The 24,946-nt window shown below is 41.8% G+C and overlaps 1 protein-coding gene and 1 non-coding gene across 2 annotated transcripts in view; both read left to right on the plus strand.

Moving 5' to 3' along the window:
• LOC140468867 (multiple C2 and transmembrane domain-containing protein 2-like) overlaps positions 1–24,946 on the plus strand; it is a 487,492-nt gene that overhangs the window by 432,584 nt on the left and 29,962 nt on the right. The window contains exons 20-21 of the mRNA XM_072564927.1: positions 7,879–7,988; positions 24,592–24,701. Coding sequence (XP_072421028.1) covers positions 7,879–7,988; positions 24,592–24,701 — 220 coding nt within the window. The remainder of the gene's footprint in view (positions 1–7,878; positions 7,989–24,591; positions 24,702–24,946) is intronic.
• Positions 2,166–2,328, plus strand: LOC140469178 (U1 spliceosomal RNA). The gene has a single exon (XR_011956006.1). It is a non-coding gene; the product is annotated as a U1 spliceosomal RNA (small nuclear RNA).

Here is a 24,946-nt window from a genome sequence, read left to right on the forward strand (position 1 = left end):
CAGCAGTGCTAACCACTGAGCCATCGTATCACCCTGGACAGCACTCAAGCTTGGGCTCCTCTTGTGGCAAGTTACTCTGATGCCCACACAAATGCAGGCAATGACCGTTTCTAACAAGAGAGAATCCAGCCATCTCCCCACGACATTGAGAGATGTTCTTTCACTGGATTACAACCCTGGAACTCTCTCCCAAACAGCCTAATGTCTACACTACACAGATCACAGCGGTTCAAGAAAGCTGCTCAGCTTCTCCAGGGCAATTCAGGATAGACAGTAAATTCTGGCTTTGTCCGTGATGCCCACATCCAATGAATATAAACAGTGAGTCAGTTTAATTTGTGCAAGATGTGAATTTCCACTGACAGGTTTCTTAAGAGATCTGTTGCATCCCTGGTGCCAGACTAGATCTCCCAAGTGGCCTAGACCCATCAGTATAAAACCTCTCACAAAGTTATCTTCGAGCATTCTTAAAGCAGCATCATCGATAAAGCAGACATGGCAGTGGTTTTCCAGTAGTTGCTCTAAAACACCGACTGTTACCTCACCTCATTGTGAAATAATATTGTGTCTACAACTGGTGATAAAATAAAGATTGGGATCTTTGCTCAAGAGGAGAAAGCGAGGACTGCAGATGCTGGAGATCAGAGATGAAAAATGTGTTGCTGGAAAAGCGCAGCAGGTCAGGCAGCATCCAAGGAGCAGGAGAATCGACGTTTCGGGCATGAGGCCTTCTTCAGGAAGAAGAGCTCATGCCCGAAATGTCGATTCTCCTGCTCCTTGGATGCTGCCTGACCTGCTGCATTTTTCCAGCAACACATTTTCAGATCTTTGCTCAAGAGTTAGTTAAAGCTTTGGGGACACTGTTGCGAACTGTGTTTAAAAGTAGGAAGAAAGATGGCAATTCAGAAACCAGTCTGTATACATGACGGTAAATTCAGAAGCAGAGTCAACAGAGGGTAACTAGATCAGTAAAACAAAACCTGCCAGAGATTTGATTTTTGTTTTATAAATAGCAAATAGACTGGCTTTAAGAGGTGAGGTATTGACACAAAGTGGAGCCCTAAATGAGTGCCTGAGATCCTGTGCAGTGTTCCTCTCTTAGTGTTTTGCTACAGTGTCGGGTACAGTGCAGTTTAGAGTTTACAGTGATTACAGGCTGAGATCTGTATCCAGAAACAGCCATGCGTTCTGCTGTAAAGTAGTGTTTTCATCTTGTTGTGCTGTTTGATCAGAAAGTGTGAATAAGCCCAGCAGGAGTCTCGCCTCCTGCTCTCAGCTGTACTTTGCACTTACAGCTACAAGTGTAAACTTGTCCTGGAGGTTTGTGGGAAGCATTACTTGACTCCATCACACAAACAGCAAGCTTCCCATTCTCGCCTTCTGCAAACGGCAGGCAGGGATACATTGTCCCTTCCTCTAACATCTAGCAACTTGTCCTATCTGTGGATATCAAACTGCATTGGCTTACCAGGAGCAGAACAAGCAGTTCCAAATGGACTAAAATGCACATATAGCTTTTATAGGTTTTCCAGTTATTATTAAGAATTATTAGTTAGCAATTTTTGAGAAGATTTGTAGCTCAGGTTGATGATAAGTATTTAAGTTAGCTCACTGAGCTTGAAGGTTTGTTTTCTGACATTTTGTCACCATACTAGGTTACATCATCAGTGAGAGTCTCACCTCTCTATCTATAGTTCTTGATTTCATATGGTGGGTGATTATTAGTCATTGAGGTGCATTGCCTTTAAATATTGAAGATAAAACCAGATAAATATGAGAGAGAAAGGAAATGAAGGATATACTGGCCAAGTTAGATGGAAATAGGCTTGTGTAGAGCATAAATAATTCAAATTGAGTAGCCTTGCACAGTCCATAGGTGGTTATTCTGATTAACTACCAGCACTGCTAGATCATCACTATTCCTTTGGGAGAAAGCAAAATTAATGGTTCAAGTCTCAAGGCCTTCCTGCAGAAAGGTCACTCTACCTGAAATATTAACTCTGCTTTCTCTCCACAGATGCTGCCAGATCTGCTGAGTTTCTCCAGCAATTTTTTTTTTGTTTCAGATTCCCAGCGTCTATCACATCCAAAAATGGAAGAATGGGAATGGATGCATTTTGTTGCTCAGTTTTTATTGGAAGTTTTCAATGCCTTTCCATGTCAAGGAGATGATCTGGCAGGGGAGATACCATGATCACTATGGTGGTTCTCCCAGGATGAGGCTATCCCATTGCACTTCCAGTGTGCTGACGCCTGCGATGTCCCCAAATGCGGGATACTCGACTGCAACATTTGTGGTAGTGGGGAACTGCTCTAAGTATACTTAAGAGGGAGATCAGGAGGGCAAAACGGGGACATGAGATAGCTTTGGCAAATAGAATTAAGGAGAATCCAAAGGGCTTTTACAAATATATTAAGGACAAAACGGTAACTAGGGAGAAAATAGGGCCCCTCAAAGATTAGCAAGGCGGCCTTTGTGTGGAGCCACAGAAAATGGGGGAGATACTAAATGAATATTTTACATCAGTATTTACTGTGGAAAAGGATATGGAAGATATAGACTGTAGGGAAATAGATGGTGACATCTTGCAAAACGTCCAGATTACAGAGGAGGAAGTCTTGAAACGGTTAAAGGTGGATAAATCCCCAGGACCTGATCAGGGGTACCCGAGAACTCTGTGGGAAGCTAGAGAAGTGATTGCTGGGCCTCTTGCTGAGATATTTGTCTCATCGATAGTCACAGGTGAGGTGCTGGAAGATTGGAGGTTGGCAAACGTGGTGCCACTATTTAAGAAGGGCGGTAAAGACAAGCCAGGGAACTATAGACCGTCGAGCCTGACCTCAGTGGTGGGCAAGTTGTTGGAGGGAATCCTAAGGGACAGGATGTACATGTATTTGGAAAGGCAAAGACTGATTAGCTATAGTCAACATGGCTTTGTGCGTGGGAAATCATGTCTCACAAACTTGATTGAGTGTTTTGAAGAAGTAACAAAGAAGATTGTTGAGGGCAGAGCAGTAGATGTGATCTATACGGACTTCAGTAAGGCATTCGACAAGGTTCCCCATGGGAGGCTTGATTACAAGGTTAGATCTCATGGAATACAGGGAGAACTAGCCATTTAGATACAGAACTGGCTCAAAGGTTGAAGACAGAGGGTGGTGGGGGAGGGTTGCTTTTCAGACTGGAGGCCTGTGACCAGTGGAGTGCCACAAGGATCGGTGCTGGGTCCTCTACTTTTTGTCATTTACATAAATGATTTGGATGCAAGCATAAGAGGTACAGTTAGTAAGTTTGCGGATGATACCAAAATTGGAGGTGTAGTGGACAGCAAAGAGGGTTACCTGAGATTACAACAGGATCTGGACCAGATGGGCCAATGGGCTGAGAAGTGGCAGATGGAGTTTAATTCAGATAAATACGAGGTGCTGCATTTTGGGAAAGCAAATCTTTGCACGACTTATACACTTCATGGTAAGGTCCTAGGGAGTGTTGATGAACAAAGAGACCTTGGAGTGCAGGTTCATAGCTCCTTGAAAGTGGAGTCGCAGGTAGATAGGATTGTGAAGAAGGCGTTTAGTATGCTTTCCTTTATTGGTCAGAGTATTGAGTACAGGTGTTGGAAGGTCATGTTGCGGCTGTACAGGACATTGGTTAGGCCACTGTTGGAATATTACATGCAATTCTGGTCTCCTTCCTATCGCAAAGATGTTGTGAAACTTGAAAGGGTTCAGAAAAGATTTACAAGAATGTTGCCAGGATTAGAGGATTTGAGGTACAGGGAGAGGCTGAACAGGCTGGGGCTGTTTTCTCTGGAGCGTTGGAGGCTGAGGGGTGACCTTGTAGAGATTTACAAAATTATGAGGGTAATGGATAGGATAAATAGGCCAAGTCTTTTCCCTGGGGTTGGGGAGTCCAGAACTAGAGAGCATAGGTTTAGGGTGAGAGGCAAAAGATATAAGAGAGACCTACGGGGCAACTTTTTCACGCAGAGGGTGGTACGTGTATGGAATGAGCTGCCAGAGGAAGTGATGGAGGCTGGTACAATTGCAACATTTAAAAGGCATTTGGATGGGTATATGAATAGGAAGGGTTTGGAGGGATATGGGCCGGGTGCTGGCAGGTGGGACTAGATTGGGTTGGGATATCTGGTCGGCATGGATGGGTTGGACCGAAGGGTCTGTTTCCATGCTGTACATCTCTATGACTCTATATACCCTTTAAAATGGAAAATGTTTGAATTGATGTAAAAGGGAGAAGGTATGGAAGGTTTTGAGTTATTAAGAGAGGCTGGATAGGTTGAGATGTTTTTCATTGGAGTTTTGGAGGTTGAGGGGTGACCTTACAGAAGTTTAGAAAATCATGAGGGAATGACATAGGGTTAATGGTAGGTGTGTTTTCCCTCAGCTGGGGGCTTTCAAGGTGAGAAGAGAGAGATTTTAAAAAAACATGAGGGACAACTTTTTTGCGGTGGTTCGTGTGTGGAATGAATTCCTACGGAAGTGGTGGATGCAGGCTCAGTAACAACGTTGAAAATACATTTAGGTAAGTACATGAATAGGAAAGGTTTGGCCAGGAGCAAGTAGGTGAGATGAGTTTAGTTTGGGATTATGGTCGGCATGGACTTGCTGGATCAAAGGGTCTGTGCGACACTATGACTTGACCAGTTATCTGTCCTATTATTTGCCTTACCTGAGCTGCCATCACAGAATTATATTCATTCACAGAATTATATTCATTCACAGAATTATATTCATTCACAGAGTTATATTCATTCACAGAGTTATATTCATTCTCAAAGTTCTACTCATTCACAGAATTATTTTCATTTGCAGAGTTACATAAAATCGCAGAGTTATTCATTCAGAGTTACATTGATTCACAGAGTTATATACATTAGCAGCTTTATATACATTCAGAGTTATATTCATTCACAAAGGTATATTCATTCGCAGAGTTAAATACATTCACAGAATTATTTTCATTTGCAGAGTTATATACATTCACAGACTTATATTGATTCGCAGTCATATGCATTCACAGAGTGATATACAATCACAGAGTGATATTTATTCGCAGTTATATACGCTCTCAGAGTTATATTCACTCACAATTGTATACATTCACAGAGTGATATTCATTCGCAGAGTTATATTCATTCGCAGAGTAATATTCATTCTCAGCATTATATACAGTCTCAGAGTTATAACCATTCATATGACTGTCATAAACAGAGGGCGGCACGGTGGCACAGTGGTTAGCACTGCTGCCTCACAGCGCCAGAGACCCGGGTTCAGTTCCCGCCTCAGGCGACTGACTGTGTGGAGTTTGCGCGTTCTCCCCGTGTCTGCGTGGGTTTCCTCCGGGTGCTCCGGTTTCCTCCCACAGTCCAAAGATGTGCAGGTCAGGTGAATTGGCTATGCTAAATTGCCCGTAGTGTTAGGTAGGAGTAGATATAGGGGTATGGGTGTGTTGCGCTTCGGCGGGGCGGTGTGGACTTGTTGGGCCGAAGGGCCTGTTTCCACACTGTAAGTAATCTAATCTGAAGTGGTCAAATACAAGTGATGCCACAGATGCAGACTTTTCATCATAGAAACCTCCTAAAACACCTCCATTGCATTTTGTTTTTATCATACTTGAAAAATATGAAAAATATTTTATCATCATGAAAAATATTCATACTTGTAGTACAGGTAGACAACCCTTTATCCGAAATCCCGAAATCTGAAAAGCGCCAAAATCCAAAGGTTTTTTTTGTGAAGTTTTTATCTCATTAACAAGGTTGTTTGGCGTGCAAACAGTTAACCCAACTCCACACCCACTGGATGTGTGTCACTGAGATGCGACATGGGGGTGCATTGGCCCAGCACTGGCAGGCCTCAATTCTGTCTCAGGGTCCGTAACTCACAGTGAGTCTGCTGCCTGATAAGACTTTTAACAATTTCACCGTTGAACTGTCACTTATTCCGAAATTTGAAGAATTCCAAAACCCAGCTGGTCACAAGCTTATCAGATAAAGGATTGTGTACCTCTACTTGGATTTGTGAATCCTTGCCATTATTTTCATCTTTACCTTTATGCAAGTTCAGAGAGTAGGGAGCAAGAGCAATCAGTCATCCAATATATGTCTCCCTGGAGCGTTTTTTCTCCCCACTGATGTTAAGTGGCAGGTTTTGATTCAGCCTGTCAACAAAAATTGAAAAGACTCCCAACTGGTTATGTGTCAGCAGTCTCAGAATGGAATCTCACAGAGCTTTTTTCATATCTATAGTCCAACCTTGTGGATATTTAAGAGTCAGAATATGAGAAAAGTAAATTCTATGGAATTAAACGATTCTTAGTAGATACAACAGAATCTACTTGTGCCGTTACTATTTATATTATAGAATTATTTTTATCAAGAATTTTTAGCTTGCAAGAGAAAATTGTGTTTTAGAAGGCTTAATTGCATGATGAAAGAATGTCCATATTTATAGATCCACAGAGTCATACAACAGATTCTTTAGTTCAACCTATCCATGTCGACCAGGTTTCCCAAACTGATCTAATTCCATTTGCCTGCATTTGGCCCATATCCCTCTAAACCTTTCCTATTCATGTACTTGTCCAAATGTCTTCAAATGTTGTCATTGTTCCTGTATCTACCACTTTGTCTGGCAGTTCATTCCATAAATGCACCACTGTCAGTGTGAAAAAAGTTGCCCCTCGCACGTCCCTTTTAAATCTTTCTCTTCTCTCCTTAAAATTATGCCCTCTAGTTTCAAACTGCTCAACCCAATGGAAAAGGCCTTTGGTATTTACCCTATCCATGCCCCTCATGATTTTATAAACCTCCAAAAGGTCACCCTTCAGCCTTCTATGCTCCAGTGAAAAAAGTCCAAGCCTATCCAAACTCTCCTTATAACTCAAAGCCTCCAGTCCCGGTAACTTCCTGGTAAATCTTTTCTGCACCATTTCCAGTTTAATAATATCCTTTCTATAGAAGGCAACCAGAACTGTGCGTGCCAATTTAAGGTGACATGGAGACTGAAACCATAACTGCTTTGTCTTCTCGAGCTTTATTTTATTCCTTTCCTGTGAAAAGATCATTGGGTCCAACAGAGTGCGTTCCTCTTTCATTCAAATTCTTCCATTACACAATTTCAATGTCCCCAACCGTTTACTCCATTAGCAAATTATTTCAAGTATTTATCGCCTTCAGCCTAAAGAATTACTTTGAAATAAAGAATCAGTTTTAATTTAGATTTCACTAATTACGTTTTTTCTACAGGTTCTTTCCACCTGACTAACTTGAAGCAATCTTACTATCTAATTAAGCATTTTTAATTTGACACATAGTCCAATATGTATGTGAGAAATGCTGAACAAAGAGCTGAAGAGAAAGATATCAATTGATTGAGGAAGCATCCATAGGGAATGGAGCAGGCGACTCAGGAACGAAGAATGTCTCTAGAGAATGAAGAAGGAGCCTATGGAATGGAGTGTGTGTCCAGAGGAATGGGGAATATGTCTGTAAAATGGTGGAATTTAAATTCAATAAGTATCTCAAATTGAGAGTCTAATGACAACCGTGACTCGATTGTCACAAAATCCCATCTGGTTCACTCATGTCCTTCATGGAAGGAAACTGCCATCCTTACCTCGTCTGGCCTACATGTGACTCCAGACCCACAGTGGTGTGATTGACTCTTAACTACCCTCTGGGCAACTAGGAATAGGCAATAAATGCTGGCCTAGCCAGTAATGCCCTCATGCCAGAATGATTTTTTAAAAAAGTCATTGTGGGTAGTAGACTTTGTATATACTGCTGTGTCTATCACCTCCTTGCACCTTGTTTACCTGCTGTGCTCTCCTGAAAGTGTGTTTGTTGTTGTTTCTAGGACTCTGAAAAAAAAGGCTTGATAGGCAAGATCCACATGGTTCAAGACATTGTTATTACAGTCCAAAATATCCTGGACACAGCAGCATCGTTTGGTGAAAGAATCAAGAAGTAAGTGTTGTTGTTGGCTTTGAGCTATATAAAGCTATCATTTACTGATCATGCATCCTTACCATGTGTCAGTTGATATTTGACGATATCACAATGGTTAGATATTTATCAATCAATAGACTCATGGAGTCGTATAGCACAGAAACAGACCCTTTGATCCAGCCAATCCATGCCGCCATAATCCCAAACTAAACTTGACCCACCTGCCTGCTCCTGGCCCATATCCCTCCAAACTGTTCCTATTCCTCTACTTACCCAAATGTCTTTCAGAAATTGTAACTGTACCCGCATCCACCACTTCCTCAGGAAGTTCATTCCACACGCAAACCACCCTCTGTAAAAAAGTTACCTTTCATGTCTTTTATAAATCTCTCTCCTCTCACCTTAAAAATGTGTCCCCTCATCTTGAAATCCCCCATTCTAGGGAATAGGCAACTATCATCAACTCCATTTTATACCTCACATTATTTTATAATATTCGATCATGTTGCTTCTCAGCATCCTACATTGCAGTGAAAAAAGTCTTAGCCTATCCAGCCTTTCTTTATAACTCAAACCTTCCACACGTGGCAACATCCCAGAAAATCTCTTCTGAAGCCTCTTCAGCTTAATCATATCCTTCCTATAACTGGGTGACCAGAACTGGACACAGTACTCCAGAAAGGGCCTCACCAGTGTCCTGTACAACCTCAACTTGACTTCCTATACTGAAAGGTCTGAGCAATGAAGGAAAGTGTGCTAAATGCCTTTTTAACCACCCTGTCTATATGTGATGCAAACTTCAAAGAATTATGTATCCAATGAAGTGTTAACATGATGGACAAGTTACATTTCCTTCCTTTTGAAATAAGTTCACTGTTTTCTCTTTGCTTGAATTTCATCTTGTTACAACAAAGTTTGATGGGGTGAGTACATTCCTTGTATTCCAGAGGTTGGTATAAGCAGTAATTTCTGAATTTTTTAAAAGGTGCGATTTTTGCCCAATTCCTTCCACACTTGAGCAAGATTCAAATCTACAAAGAACATGCCAGACAGATCTCCTTGAATTAATGAGAAATAAGAAATTAGTTTATTGAAAATGATGATTCTGGATGTAGGTTTGCTCGCTGAGCTGGAAGGTTCGTTTTCAGACATTTCGTCCCCATACTAGGTAACATCATCAGTGAGCCTCCAGTGAAGCACTGGTGGAATGGCCTGTTTTTTTATTTATGTGTTTAGGTTTCCTTGGGCTGGTGACATCATTTCTTGTGATGATGTCATTTCTTGTGATGTTATTTCCTTCCTGTTCTTTTCCTCAGGGGGTGGTAAATGGGATCCAAGTCAATGTGTTTGACAGAGTTCCAGTTGGAATGCCATGCTTCTAGGAATTCTCATGTGTATCTCTGTTTGGCTTATCCTAGAACGGATGTGTTGTCCCAGTTGAAGTAGTGTCCTTCCTCATCTGTATGTAAGGATACTAGTGAGAGAGGGTCAAGTCTTATTGTGGCTAGTTGATGTTCATGTATCCTGGTGGCTAGTTTTCTGCCTGTTTGTCCAATGTAGTATTTGTTACAGCTCTTGCAAGGTATTTTGTAAATGACATTAGTTTTGCTTGCTGTCTGTACAGGGTCTTTCAAGTTCATTAGCTGCTGTTTTAGTGTATTGGTGGGTTTGTGGGCTACCATGATGCCAAAGGGTCTGAGTAGTCTGGCAGTCATTTCCGAGATGTCTTTGAAGTAGGGGAGAGTGGCTCGGGTTTCTGAGTGTGTTTTGTCTGCTTGTTGCTGAGAAATCGGCGGAGTGTGTTCATTGGGTACCTGTTCTTTTTGAATACACTAGATAGGTGATTTTCCTCTGCTCTGTGTAGTTCCTCTCTGCTGCAGTGTGTGGTGGCTCATTGACATAACTTTCTAATGCAGCTTCGTTTGTGGATGTTGGGATGATTGCTTCTTGATGATTCTTCTGGAGACAGCCATACAGCAGCTTTCAATGTTTTTGAAAGATCTCAGATCACAATCAGTTTTCTCTCAGGATTGATCAATTTTTGCAGAACTTGGCATCATTTTTAAAGAGAGAGAGAGAGAGAGAGAGAGAGAGTCTTTGTAATTAATATTACTGCAAAGTCTCTTAGACAGAGTTCCAAATCCATGTCTACTATCATCTAGAAGGAGATGGGCAGCAGATACATGGGAATGCCACCCCTGAAAGTTCAACTCCATACCACTTACCATCCAGACTTGGAAATATGTCACCATTTTTTCATTTTCACCGGGTCAAAAATCCTGGAACTGGAACCCTTATAAACTCCTCACTCCCCATAGCCAGTTCACCATCTCCAAGGTACAAGTCAGGAGTGAGATGGAAGACTGCCCTTGCCTGAATGGGTGCAACTACAACAACACTCAAGAAGCTAGACACCTGATACTAAGTGTCTTCTACGGAATTACTGAAAGTTTTATGGATAGGGTGCCAATTGTCAATGCCCCAAATCAATCAATCTACCCTCTGATCAAAGAACAAAGATTGACCAGAAACTTGTCTTTCCTGCATTTCTCTGCCAATCCTGCTTGATTGACACCCCTTCAGTGTCACTGGATCAAAATATTGGAACTCCCTCCCTGATGACTTCATGGGTCTGCATATTGCATATGAATTGCAGTCGTTCAAAAAGACAGCTCACCACTACCTTCGCAAGGGCAGCAAGGGATGGGCAATAAAAGCTGCCCCGCTATGAACACTCACATCCTGTGAATTAATGCAAAATGTTTCTGGATGCTACTCCATGTTGTTCCCCTTTTGTTTCTTTAGCACCAAGCCGCAGCTTACATCATGACCATTCACTAGATATAGATGGTGAAAACTTGACTGTTGGTCCACAATGGGGATAATCCATTTTTACAGAGTTTCAGAATGGAAGATAAAACGGTTGTTAATGGGGGTGAAGGAGAAAGAAATGTGAAGTGTGTCTGAAAGCGGGATCCTCTCTCCTAAGAGGAAAATCGAGAAGGAATTGTATGAGCAGCAGAGGGGAAGAATCCGTGAAAAATGTGGGACAGAAATAATAGTCAGTTTCCTGAAGTTATCATAGAATCCCTGTTTATGGGAACAAGACATTTGGCCCATTGAGTCCAACTCTCTGAAGAGCATCCCATCCAGTACCACCCTATCCCTGTAAATTCATGGACACTATGCGCAATTTAGCATGGCCAATCCACCCTAATCTGCACATCTTTGGACTGTGGGAGGAAACCCACAAGACACAGGGAGGATTTGCACACTCCACACAGACAGTCACCCGAAGCAGGAATCAAACCTGGCGCTGTGAGGCAGCAGTGCTAACCAGCGAGCCACCATGCCACCCTGCAAATTATGGAAGCATTGAGACTTCAAGGCTGTAAAATTCCGAAGTGGAAAATAAGGTGTTGTTCCTTGAGCTTGCATTGTGCTTCATTGGAACATTGCAGCAAGCCCAGCAGAGAAATGTTACCATGAGACCACAAATAGTTTATGGAAATGGCATTCACAGAAGGTGTAACACTTGCCCATTCACCTCCTCACTGTCCAAGACCCCAAGCACACTTTCTTGGTGAAGCTGAATTTTACTTCTTTCAATCTGCTGTACTGTGTTTGCTGCTCACAATGTGACCTCCTTTACATTGGCGAGAACAAATGCAGACTTGGTGTCTGCTTTGTGGAGCACCTCGGCTTTGACCATAGGGATGACCCTGACCTCCTGTGCTTGCCATTTCAATTTGTAGCGATTACCATTGACCAGAAAATAAAATGGATGTGCTATAAATATTGTGGATATAAGAACAGGTCAGGGACTGGGAAGATTGCGGTACACAATTGACCTTGTGACTCTGTAAAACCAGTCTGTCATCTCTGAGATGGAAAGAAAAAGTGAGATAGAATACTGTCTACTTGCATGGACGGGGACAGGACTCAACATTGCAATTGCCTTCCTAATTGCCAACTGAACCTGCATGTTAACCTTAAGAGAATCCTGAACTAGGGCTCCCAATTATCTCTGTGCTTCAGATTTCCGAAGCCTGTCCCCGTTTAGAAAATAGTCTACGCCTCTATTCTTCCTATCAAATTGTGTAACCTCACACTTTCCTACATTGCATTCAATCTGCTATTTCTATGTCCACCCTCCTAGCCTGTCCAGCTCCTTCTACAGCCTCTCCACTTTCTCAATGCTACCTGTCCCTCCATTTCTCTTTGTGTAATTTGTGAACTTAGCAACAGTGCCCTCAGTTTCCTTCATTTAGATCATTAATATATAACATGAATAGCTGTGGCCCCAACATTGACCCTTGAAGAACACCACTAGTCACCAGTTGCTATCCTGAAAAAAAAACCCTTTATCCCGCTCTCTGTCTTCTGCCAGTCAGCCAATCCTCTATCCATGTCAGTACCTTGCCACTAAAGCCATGAGCTCTTATCTTACTTAGCAGCCTTGTGTGCAGCACCTTGTCAAAGCCCTTCTGGAAATCCAAATAGATCATGTCCACTGACGTTCCTTTGCTTGACTTGCTTTTTACCTTCTCAAAGAATTCTAACAGACTTGTCCCCTAGAGGAAACTGTGCTGAGTCAGCCCTATTTTACTGTGTGTTTCCCGAGTACTCTGCAATCTCATCCTTCAAAATGGAATCCTACCATTAGCCAAGGTTAGGCTAACCGGCCTATAGTTGCCTGTCTTCGGTCTCTCTCCGTTCTTCAACAGTGGTGTTACATGAGTCAGGTGTGTAGTCCATTCTCTTTAGGTGATTTATCCACCTTCAGAGCTTTCAGCTTCCCCAGCACCCAGCGATGGCCACCACACTCCCCTCTGTGCCCTGACTCTCTTGAAGTTCTAGCATGCTGTTGGTGTCTTCCACTATGAATACTTTTGCAAAGGACCTATTCAGTTCCTCTGCCATCTTTTTGATCCCCATGACGATTTCTCCAGCCTCATTTGCCAGTAGTCCAATGTCCACTCTTGCCTCTCTTTTACCATTTAGACTTCGAAAAAAAAGCTCTTGCAATCTTCTTTTATATTACTAGTTAGCTTACTCCAGTATTCCAGCTTCTCTCTACTTAATGCTTCTTTCATTATCCTCTGCTGGTTATTAAAGGCGTCCCACTAATGCTGTTCCTGATGTCCCTTGTCAGCCGTGATTGCTTCATCTTCTCTTTGTATGTTTCATTCTCTTTTGGGATGAATTTCTGCTGTGCATCCTGAATTACTTCCCCCCCCGCCTCCCCCAACCAACCAGAAACTTCTGCCATTGCTTCACTGTCTTCAATGCTAGGCTCCCCTTCCTGTCAACCCTGGCTAGCTCCTTCTGCATTAAACGTAAGACCTGTACTGAAACATCAGTTTGCATTTGCCACCTGCCAAAACACAATAAATATTCAGAGATGACAAAGTACTCAAGGAAACAGTGCCTGTGGCTGTTGACCAAGGATTTTCAGAATGAACAAGAAATAAGCACAGAACACGTGTATTGGAACTCCCACGGTAACACAACAATTGGAATCTTTGTTCAAAGACATCTTTAAGCAACTACAGCAGGACCTGAAAGACTCTGAATGTTTCTCTCTGCACTTTAATGAATTCATTGATATGCCAAAACAGTCCAGTTGCTTGTTTTTGGACGCATGGTTTTTAAGGAATTAACAACTGAAGTAGACCTTCTCACCCTTTAAAGGGAGAACAAAATTGAAGATACCAAAAACAAATTCAAAAGATACGTGTTTGAGAGAAACATTCTAATAAAGAAGCTGATTCCCATAATGGTGCGCAGTGTAGGCTTTGTGGCATTTTCCAGAAATTATCCTGATTTCTATCTTTTGTTGATTGCTACTGTATTATCCAACAGCAAGCATTAATGCGTAAAGCTCTGGAATTTTTTTCATGCAATGACAGTTGTTAAGATTGTAAGCTCGATTCAAGCAAGAACCCTTCAGCACTGCTTGTTTAAATCCTACTCCACAATGACCATCACCAATAAGAGACACCCTAACCACCGCCCCTTGACATTCAACGGTATTACCATCACTGAATTACCCCACTGTCAACATCCTTGGGGTTGCCATTGACCAGAAACTCAACTGAACTCACCACATAAACTTAGTGACGACAAGTCAGGTCAGAGACTAGGGATACTGCGACGAGTAACTCACCTCATGACACCCCAAAGTCTATCCACCACCTACAAGGCACAAGTCAGGAGTGTGATGGGATGCTCTCAACTTGCCTGGATGAGTGCAGCTCCAACTACACTCAAGAAGCTTGACACCATCCAGGACAAAACAATCCACTTGACTGGCACCACATTTACAAACATTCAATCCCTCCACCAACAGCGCTCAGTAGCAGCAGTGTGTGCTATCTACAAGATGCACAGCAGAAATTCACCAAAGATCCTTTGACAGAACCTTCCAAACGCACGACCGCTTCCATCTAGAAGGGCAAGGGCAGCAGGTACTTGGGAACACCACCACCTGCAAGTTCCCCTCCAAGCCACTCACTACCCTGACTTGGAAATATACCACTGTTGCTTCACAGTTGGGTCAAAATCCTGGAATTCCTTCCCTACCAGCATTGTGGATTAACCCACTGCAAGTTGACAGCAGTGATTCAAAAAGGCAGCTCAAGGGCAAATAGGATTGGGCTATCAATGCTAGCCAGCCAGTGATATCCAAGTCCCAGAAATGAATAAAAAAAAGCTTAAAGCTGTCGACAGTGAACTGATCCTTCATGCTGATGTGAGGTGTTAAGGTGAGAGACATGTTCTGTAAAGAATTATAGGTCTGATGCCTGAAATCATCACTTTTCTTCAATCAAGAAATGAAGTGTGCTGTGAGCTGCCAGACAATGTGTGGTTACTCCACTTTGTGTTTCTTATAGACCCAATGTCAGAACTGAACTGTGAGCTGCAGGGAAAGGACAGAGACTTAGTACATAGATCAATGTGATGAAGGTATTAGAATTGAAACTGGGTCTATGGTTCTCCCAGTTTAAAAGAAAATGCTGCAACACATTTGAGTTTGAAAAAAATACTAGGGAAAAAAATCAAAAGAAAGAAAATGGCTTGAAGCAGTCACCATCTATGCACACCTAAGGAAATTAGCAACAAGACATTTCTTGAATGAGACGTGATGAAACAATGTGTCACGTTTGTCTCAAATCCATTCATTCAAGTTGATGTTTGGTGGGTTGGCTATCAAATTCCAAACAGGTGTTTGATTTATGAATCAGTGGAATTAATGCAGAGGTAATAGCAATGCAAAATGATCCCCCACTTTTCGAATGATCGCTTTACGCAATTTCACTTTTACGAAAGAGCTACATTAGTATCTGTTGTCGCAAATCCGAAGTGGAATTTCGCTTTTATGACAAACGGCGATGCTTTTTCCCACATGAGTCATGCACCTTCGCTTTACGCCATTTTCAGCTTACAAAAGGTTTCCTGAGAACGCTCTACTTTTGTATAGCATGGGCTACCTGTGTTCAGTTGAAAGTCAGACCAACTTCAGACTTTTGGGAGCTCGGAAACAGAAAAATATCCACTCCTATCACCTGTGTTTTGAAAATGAAAGCTTCATTTGGTTCCACACACCTCTGTGAGACAATCTTCTCCCAAATGAAGACAGGCCATGTTCACACTGGCCTCTCAGATACCCATTCGTTGGAGAGTATATGACCAGCAACTCAAATGATAACCCAGACTTCAACGTACTGGCAGATAATGTGCAGTCACAGGTGTCACACTGAGATGTTGGTGAGTAGAAGGCAGAATAAATTATTTTAGATTTATATATCACTAAAAATAAATTCCTCATTTGAAATTTTCCCTGGGGTAGATCCTGGTTTGCACTTAAATCCAAAAGGTGTTCTTGTATGTAAAAGGTTTGAGACCGCTGTTCTTGGAAGTTCTGAAAATATTTAGAAATCGAAATCATGGACTGGAACTTCTCCTTACCCAATGACCCTGAACCAGTAACGAGAATAGGTATCCAAGTTTTGATAGGAGTCATTATTGCAGAAATTAAAGGTTGTAATTTGGATGTGTCCACTCCAGACAAGACATATAATAATGGATATCTAAAAAGAAAGCCTCAAGCTGGATGAATAGTACCATAAAGCAGATTGAATAACTTCTTAAAAATACGCAGCCAACCTCCATTGAAATCAAGTTTACTTTTTTGAACAATATATCTGCATTAGAATTCCTTTTCCGAAAGTTACAGTTTTCTTTTCAGAACTAATGCACGGCGATAACTTACATTCACGGCTTTGAGTGCAAAATCTTAATTTAGCCCAGAAATTAACTTCCTAAAAGTTGTAACAAAATTTCACTCATAGCGCAATTAAAACGGAGAATTATCTGGCTTTCTTTGGAAATTGAGTGCACTGAAGTGGATGAACATCAGGAAATTGGGACAGAAATGTAACAACTCTTCCAGGACATATTGCTAAGTGGAATAACTCTTTTGTTGACTTTGTATATTGTTTGTCAGTACGTTTTGGAGCATTGGTTTTTAATATATTTACAGTATATTAAATCACCTTATTAAAAGAGGGTACCCGAATTAATAAAATATTCTTCCTGTACTTTCATATAATCTTTCTTGCACTTAGCTATTAATTGTAGCTGGTAAGTACACACAAACACAATTCATCATCCAGTGATCATATATTGCTGTGAATTAATCAGCTACTAGTAGATTGTAGTCATTGATTTTTGCACATAATCACATCTATTAGTCTTTGTATTTTGCAATAGCATTAGGACTGTATCGACAGTGTGAAAACCCACAACCCAGATTGGAAGCATATATCAATTAGCAATTTTTTTTTCTGCAGCATTCACAAAATACAAATATTATACCAGACAACAATATGTGAATATTCAATTGATGTAACCTCAATCATTTGTTTCAACATTCATTAGGTGATCAATCAACCTTGTCGAACATCTTGACAATTTATAATCTGTCATTTACAAAGATGGATTAAGAAGATGGATTTGAATTCCCTCTAAGCAGATTAGCTCACTTCATGTTGAACCACAGATCAGGTCAATGTAAAACATTCTGATCACACAAGAGGGCTTGTGTGTGAAACCACAATCTTCCCAGTCCTCGTCAGATCTTTAGAGCTGTGGTGGGTAACTGTGAATAACTCTTGGGCTGTTTCCTAAAGGAGCTATATCTCTGTTTTCTACACAGTGTGCAGTTTTAGGTGAGGCTCCTGTAAGTTAATAACATTAACAGCTAGTACAAATTCTGTAACAGCAAGATTTAGAATTAAGTGTCACAGACAAGGTCGAAAGCAAAATCTAACAGAGACACCAATCGCCAGTGCCATTCAACTATGCTAATGCAAGAGAGGCCAGTAATGTAGCATGCAGTGGTGTGACAATGTATAGAGGGAATGTCAAGTTAGGATCAGGAGTTTGATGCAGGGTTGTGACTCACATTAAGCTTGGTGGCTTGAAAATTGTAATATCTGCAAAGCTAAATCCTGTTCAAAGGATGAGAATGCCACTATTGGAATGTTAGCCATCACATTAACAAGGTCCTTGGAATGTGAAGCTTCTGATGCAACTCCAGTAGACTTTCAGGAATTGACAATTAATCAGACAGTCAAAACAGTTAAGTATGACCCCAGTGAGGGTGAGCCTCTATAAACTCATATGATATCATGGTCTGATAAAGTTGCCATAGTCCCCCCAGATCACAGGGCTGCTCTGTCATTGGAGAGAGACAACTGGTGTGTTTTAACCTGAGGGTCATCACCTGTCAGGCAATAGGAGAGATTGAGAAGGAGAGTCCTTCATGGTAACCTCAGCCAGTGCGGGAATTGAACCCATGCTGTTGGTATCACTCTGCATCATAAACCAGTTGTCCACCCAATGAGCTGACTGACTTCTGTCTCCATGTGGTATGATAAATGCTAGTATAATTGCACTTTCTCCTCCTGTAAGTGTTCAGTGTCTTTTTTTTTAAAATGGCAGCCCTCAAACTGGTCTCATCATGTTGACTTTCTCAGGTAGTTAGGATTGGGCAGTATTTACTGTTGTGCCAGAGTTGATAATGGACTGGCAGTGACATTCATAGAGGCTTCCCTTCTGTCACCGAGATGACAATTCCCTCAGAGTATTGGGGAAGCAGGAATTATTTTTGTGCATCTTTAAAAAACTTTGAAAGCTTTTGCCTTGAATAGAAGGCAATAGGTGTGACTAAGAAATGCATTCCCTCAATCAACCATGCATCGTGAGATGATCTCTGTCTTCAGGGTCTGATGCAGCTGGGTATATAGGTTAAACTGGAATGATGGATCAAACCAGGCTGTTTTATTGTATCTGTGTGGATAGTGATCATGTGAGAAAAAGAGCAGTCAACCATAGATCTGAAAGCGCTAGACTGAGAGGTCTGGAATAATGTCCCTCTTCTATCATTATTGATCTGATGGGAATAGTATATTTAATCTACCTATTGAGAGCTCCTGTGGCACAGTGGTAATGTCCCTGTCTCTGAGTGAGCAGGTCTAAATTCCAGTCAGCACAGTGGCTCAGTGGTTAGTGCTGCTGCCTCACAGCACCAAGGACTTGCTTTCAATTCCAGGTTTGGGTGATTGTCTGTGTGGAGTTTGCACATTCTCTCTGTGTCTGTTTTGGTTTCCACCTGCAGTCCAATGATGTGCAGACGAGGTGGATTGGCCAGGCTGAGTTGCACCGTAGTGCCCAGGGATTTGCGGACTAGGTGAATTAGCCATGGGAAATACAGTTATAGGGGAGCGGGGTAGTTCTGGTTGGGCTGCTGTTCAGAGGGTCGTTGTGGACGTGATAGGTTTAATGGCCTGCTTCCACCTTGTAAAGATTCTATGAGCACCTCCGAATAGCTTGATTAAAAATGCGAGAGGTAGTAATTTGATTGCACTCACGAGCAGTCCATCTCATCCTCAAAACACACAGCACTGGTTCTCCATTTCCTCTCTGACCTGCTGCGCTTTTCCAGCAACACATTTTCTGCTTCGTTTCTTACATTACAATAGAGTCCTCAAAACTGAGCTGTCAAGAGTTTTGAGACAGTTGGCATTCACAAGAGCACTATAATAATGCAGGTCTTTTTCTACATAATATCCTTATTAATCAAACAATTTGTGAAAGGCTGTTTTTGAATAAAGTCACATAGTCCATCCGAACTATCGGGCTGCTCTCTTACTAAAGAGAGGTAACTGTGGTGGTTTAACCTGAGGGTCACTATGTTCAGATGAGGGGAGGAATTGAGCAGAAGAGTCCTTCATTGTAACCTCAACCAATGCACAAATTGAACCCACACGTTTGGTGTTGCTCTATATTGCAAACCCGCCATCCAGCCAACTGAGCTAACCGACCCTTAGAGTCTATGACCCTTTAAGTCAGAGTGAGTACATTAATGCTGCAAAACAAAAAGATACCCTTACTATTTGGACAAACATGACATAGAGTCTTACAGCTGGGAAAATTCGGTCCCACCAGTCCACGCTGACCATAACCCAAACTAAACTAGTCCCACCTGCCTGCACTTGGCCCATGTCCCTCCAAACATTTCCTGTTCATATGTTTGTCCAAATGTTGTAACTAACCACATTGACTACTTCCTCTGGAAGTTCACTCTGCACACGAACCATCCTCTGTGCAAAAAACGATTGCCCCTCATGTCTTTTTTAAACCTTTCTCCTCTCACTTTGAAAATATTGCATCCTAATCTTGAAATCTAAGTGGATGTAAAAGGTCCCATGACACTGTTTCCAAGAAAACTGTGAGAGTTTGACCTGGTATTCTGCTCGATATTAATCCCTCAAACAACTCCTAAAGCAGAAAGTCTGGCTATACTCACATTGCTAACTGTGGGAGCTTGCTGTGCACAATTGCTGGTGTGTTTCTCGCTGTAACAGTGTTCCGTGTCAGAAATACTTCATCGGCTTACAAGAGCTTTGGGGTGTCCTGAGGTCATAAATACAAATTATTTTTATTTTACCAAAATTGACATTTCAGCTGGATTTACTCCTTTCAACCCTGAAACTATAAATAGACCCAAAAGTTCATCACGGCCTGAAGTTGAGTCCAAATGACTGAAACAAAGCAGAATTCCATCAGTAAACCCCTGAACCTGTATGTTTTCATATCGCAATCATTAAAATATATATTTGGTGCTTGGGTCCTTTAAGAACACGATTCTGAAATGGAGATTAATCCCTTAACTTCTACACTGTTACAGAGAAATACAGCTGACTTGTTGAACAGCCCAATCAGATCATATTATTTCAATAAACTATCTACTAATAGGCTTGTGCACACATCAAAACTCATCAGAAAATGATAGAGTGGTATATTGTCACAAGAATTTAATCTGATCTGACAACAATCTTGAGTTTGCACATCATTATTGTGTTTTACGTTGTACCTATATTAATCCTGGAATACATTATTGAGCAGTAATTAATTATTGCTTACTTTATTGACAAATAGGAAGGAGGCTGCATTCTCATAATCATAATGTATTTAGGACTTTCTCCTTAGCCCTGTCCCAGCTGCATTGTCATGTACCTCACAAGGGTGATAATGAGGCTGTGAGCATGTTATCGGATGTATTTCCCTGGGGTTGCTGGGATTTCAAACACAAGAAATTAGTATTATGATTCTTTCATTGGAAAATGCATATATTAATGTGAAGTGATTAAAGTTTGATTACACCATGTCACTCTGGGTTTTTAATTAATAAAATTCCAGTTTTATGTGAAGTAGGTGGGTTTTTTCAGGCCATTCTCATTCCAGTCATTATACAAGAGAGGATTAATTCTACACGCAAGCCACATTCAGGGTTGTGGTTCCAGTTACACTTTGATAAAAATCAGCTCGGCTGAAAAGTGTTTGTTTTCAAGCAGCTGTTGGAACATGAAAGATTGAACGGAAAAGGATCGTTCACTGTTCAGAAGATGTGAGTTGGATGGCTGGTTCTGATACTCTGGGGGAGAAAGATGTTTCAGTAATTTACCCTGTCAATGGAGCAGCTTGTATTCCTTTTGCCATACTTATATTCATTCTCCAACATTACAGCCACTGAAGCATTTGTTAGTGAACAGCACAGAGCATTTAACTTGGAGATCCACGCAGAGGATGAATGTTGCTCCTGAACTTGGCTCCCGCTCAGTACTGATGGAGCGCTGTACTGTCGGAGTGACACTCGGTGAACAAAAGCCCCATCCACACTTCCAAGGGACGTAAAAACATTCCCATGGCAACATTGAATCATTGTAATATTTAATTAAACCGCTTGACTCCTGGACAGAGGCTGATCACTACCATCCTCCCATAACACCCCTCTCCAAAGGTATCATCTTCTGCCCCTCCACTGCTTCCTGCCAGTATTGTACTCCGTTTCTATCTTGAGAGTTGACCCTCCAAATCCTCTGGGCTGCTGACTTTGGTATTAGATGGCTATTTTTCATTGCCTGGGAGGCCTCTTCATAGCTACAGTCAACAGGATTTGTTTGGCTGTGTCCCTTGCTCTACAATGGACGTCAACCCCGAGGTGATTGAGACACAGACAAGTTGGCCATTTTACACCCGCTCCTGGACAGAGGGGTTTCATCGGATCAATAGGCAATTTGTCAGATGGGTGGTGTCAGATTGAGACCTCTGAATGATTCGCCTCCCATCCAATCCAAACCCGCCTATTTATTTGGGATTAATGATACCCCTAGAATTCCCAGTTGGATTGACTGCCAAAATTGCAAACGGAGCATAGGCACTATTACTTCATTTAGCTATAGTAAGATAAATCTACAACTTGGCATTCTTGACCCCAATCTGGACAGAAAGTGGTGAACCCCAGGGGTCTCCCCCACCCCCCCACCGGCCACTGTCCCAATGCTTCAGTATTTTTGGCATGACATAGACCCAGGTTATTGATGTGGTCTGTTCCATTTAATTCAGAGCTGGTTCCTTGGCAACAAATTACATAATGAAATATAGGAGACATGGTTAGTAAGTTTACAGATGACACTAAGATTAGATTACTTACAGTGTGGAAACAGGCCCTTTGGCCCACACCAACCCTCTGAAGAACAACCCACCCAGACCCATTCCCCTGCATTTACCCCTTCACCTAACACTATGGGCTATTTAGCGTGGCCAATTCACATAATCTGCACATCTTTGTAATGTGGGAGGAAATCGGAGCACCTGGAGGAAACCCACACAGACACAGAAACTCCACACAGACAGTTGCTCGAGGCGGGAATTGAACCCGGGTCTCTGGCGGTGTGAGGCAGCAGTGCTAACCAGTGTGCCACCGTGCTGCCCCTAGTGGTATAGTGGACAGTGAAGATTATCTAGATTACAAAAAGATCTTAATCAAATCGATCAATGGGCTGAGGAGTGACGGATGGAGTTTTTTTGGATAATTTTGAGCTATTGCATTTTGGTAAAATAAACACAGGCAGGATTTATACAGATAATGGTAGGGCCCTGGGTAGTGTTGTCGATCAGAGAGACCTAGGGATTCAGGTACATAATTCTTTGAAATTTGCATCACATGGAAACAGGGCAGTTAAGAAGACATCTAACACGCTTGTCTTCATTGCTCAGACTTTTGAGCATAGGAGTTGGGACATCACGTTGAGATTGTACGTGATGTTGGAGTGCTGTGTCCAGTTCTGGTTGCTGTGCTTTAGGAGGCAAATTATTACGCTGGTGAGGGTTCAGAAAAAACTTACCAGGATGTTACCAGAAATGGAGGGTTTGAGTTCTAAAACTCGAGGAGGTAGACTGGGATCTTTTTCACTGGAGGTTAGGGGTGGAGATGAACTTATAGCGATTTATAAAATCACGAGGACGTAAATAAGGTCTTTTTCCTCGGGTGGGTGAATTCAAAAGTAGAGTGCATACTTTTAAGGTGATAGGAGAAAGTTTTGAAAAGGACACAAAAGATGATTTTATTTTTACACATAGAGCGGTTCATGTGTGAAATGAACTGCCAGAGGAAGTGGTGGATGCACATACAGGTACAAAGTTTAAAAGATATTGGGATAAGTACGTGAAAGAAAATATTTGGAGGGATATGGGCCAATCTCAGGTAAGTGGGACAAGTTCTTTTGGGAACATGGTAGGCATGAACTGGCAGGACCGAAGTGTCTGTTTCCGTGCTGTATGACTGTGACTCTGAGGTGTAGGATACATTCCTGTGCTATAACCTAGAATTTCTTGTAAGCATAATGGAAGGAAAAGCTTGGTAAAGCAAACTGGTATTTATCATTTTATGGTCCCTGTGTCAAAATAAATAAGCACGCAGTGGGAAATGGAGGCCAACAGTATCAATAGTTATAGCACTAATTAGCAACAGCAGCAAGTGAAAACATTGTAATTTTAGTATGAAACCCTGTAATGCTGATAGTTAGGGTCTGAATTACATCTTTATAGGCTGCTCCTTACAGTGTTCCTTTAATGGAAATATGCTCAATCCTTGTCATAATAATACTTACAAATCAATAATTATGTAAAGTGAAGTGAGTTCATCTGGGAAAAGAGCAGAGTGGAGGCAGTAAAATAAAAGCAAAATATTGTGGATACTGGAAGTGCCGATTGATTTATTGTTGTCACGTACTGAGATACAGTGTAAAGTGTTGTTTTTGCTGCTATACAGGCAGGTTGCACCATATAGAGTGCGTCAGGGTAGCGAAACAGAGTGCAGAACACAGTGTTACAGCCACAGAGAAGGTGCAGCGAGAGAGATCAGAATTAACATTTGAGGGCTCCATTCAAAAGTCTGATAACCAGCGGGGAAGAAGCTGTTCTTAAATTTGTTCACGCGTGTATTCAAACTTTTATATCTTTTGCCCGATAGAAGAGGAAGGGAGTATAACCAGGATGGGAGGGGTCTTTGGTTGTGTTGGTTGCTTTCCTGAGACAGCTGGAAGTATAGATGGACTCAGTGGATGGAAGGTTGGTTTGCGTGTTGAACCGAACTGTGTTCTCAACTCCCTGTAGCTTCTTGCAGTCTTGGATAAGCGGTTGCCATACCACACTGTGATCCATCCAGACAGGATGCTTCCTATGGTGCATCCATAATAATTGGTCAGAGTTCTTGTAGACATGCCGAATTTTCTTAGCCTCCTGAGGAAGTAGAGACATTGTTGCACTTTCTTGAAATCAGTGCAAAGTCCAGGAAATACTCAGCAGATCTAGCAGCATCGTGCAGAGAGAAAGAGATAGAGACACAATTAAGCTGAACAAAACTGTGCTTCGAAGAGTCATTGACTCCAAACATTAACTCTGTTTCTCTCTGCACAGACACTGCCAGACCTGCTGCGTATTTATATATATAGAACAGATGCAGTGTTGGTAGGGTTTATGAAATGCCCTTAGACAATTGGTTTTATCATTTCCTGCACTATTTTGATCCTTCCCTTAAATGCATTGAACGTTTTTAAAAGCAGCACATTCTGTTACGGAGTTGTTGGAGTTAAAGGAAAAAGTAACTTCAGAAAGTAAATGTCTTTGACTTCAAAGCAGAGATTGTATCACAATGAATTGCATTTTTAACTTTAATGTTCCTTTTCCTTTTGTTTTCTGAACCTTCCAGCACTTTCAACTGGTCAGTCCCGTTCCTTTCCAGACTTGCCTGTACTGTGCTTGCTGTCTGCACGCTCATGTTATACTTTGTCCCACTGAGGTACATCCTGCTGATCTGGGGTAAGATATTTTTCTCTTATTGTTTATAATAATACAACGGTGAATCATAACGGCATAACAACAGGTCCTTCTGCACATCATCACCACACCAGTCATCAACCAACTATTCACTCTTAACCCAATTTCCAACACTTGTCCCATAGTATTTGTTTCAAGTGTTTATGGAAGTGTTTCTATGAGAGCTCCCACCCCTACCGCCTTTTCGGGCAGTGTGTTCCAGATACCCACCACCCTCTGTTTGGACA

This window comes from Chiloscyllium punctatum, chromosome 48, assembly GCF_047496795.1.
Source record: "Chiloscyllium punctatum isolate Juve2018m chromosome 48, sChiPun1.3, whole genome shotgun sequence".
NCBI lineage: Eukaryota > Metazoa > Chordata > Chondrichthyes > Orectolobiformes > Hemiscylliidae > Chiloscyllium > Chiloscyllium punctatum.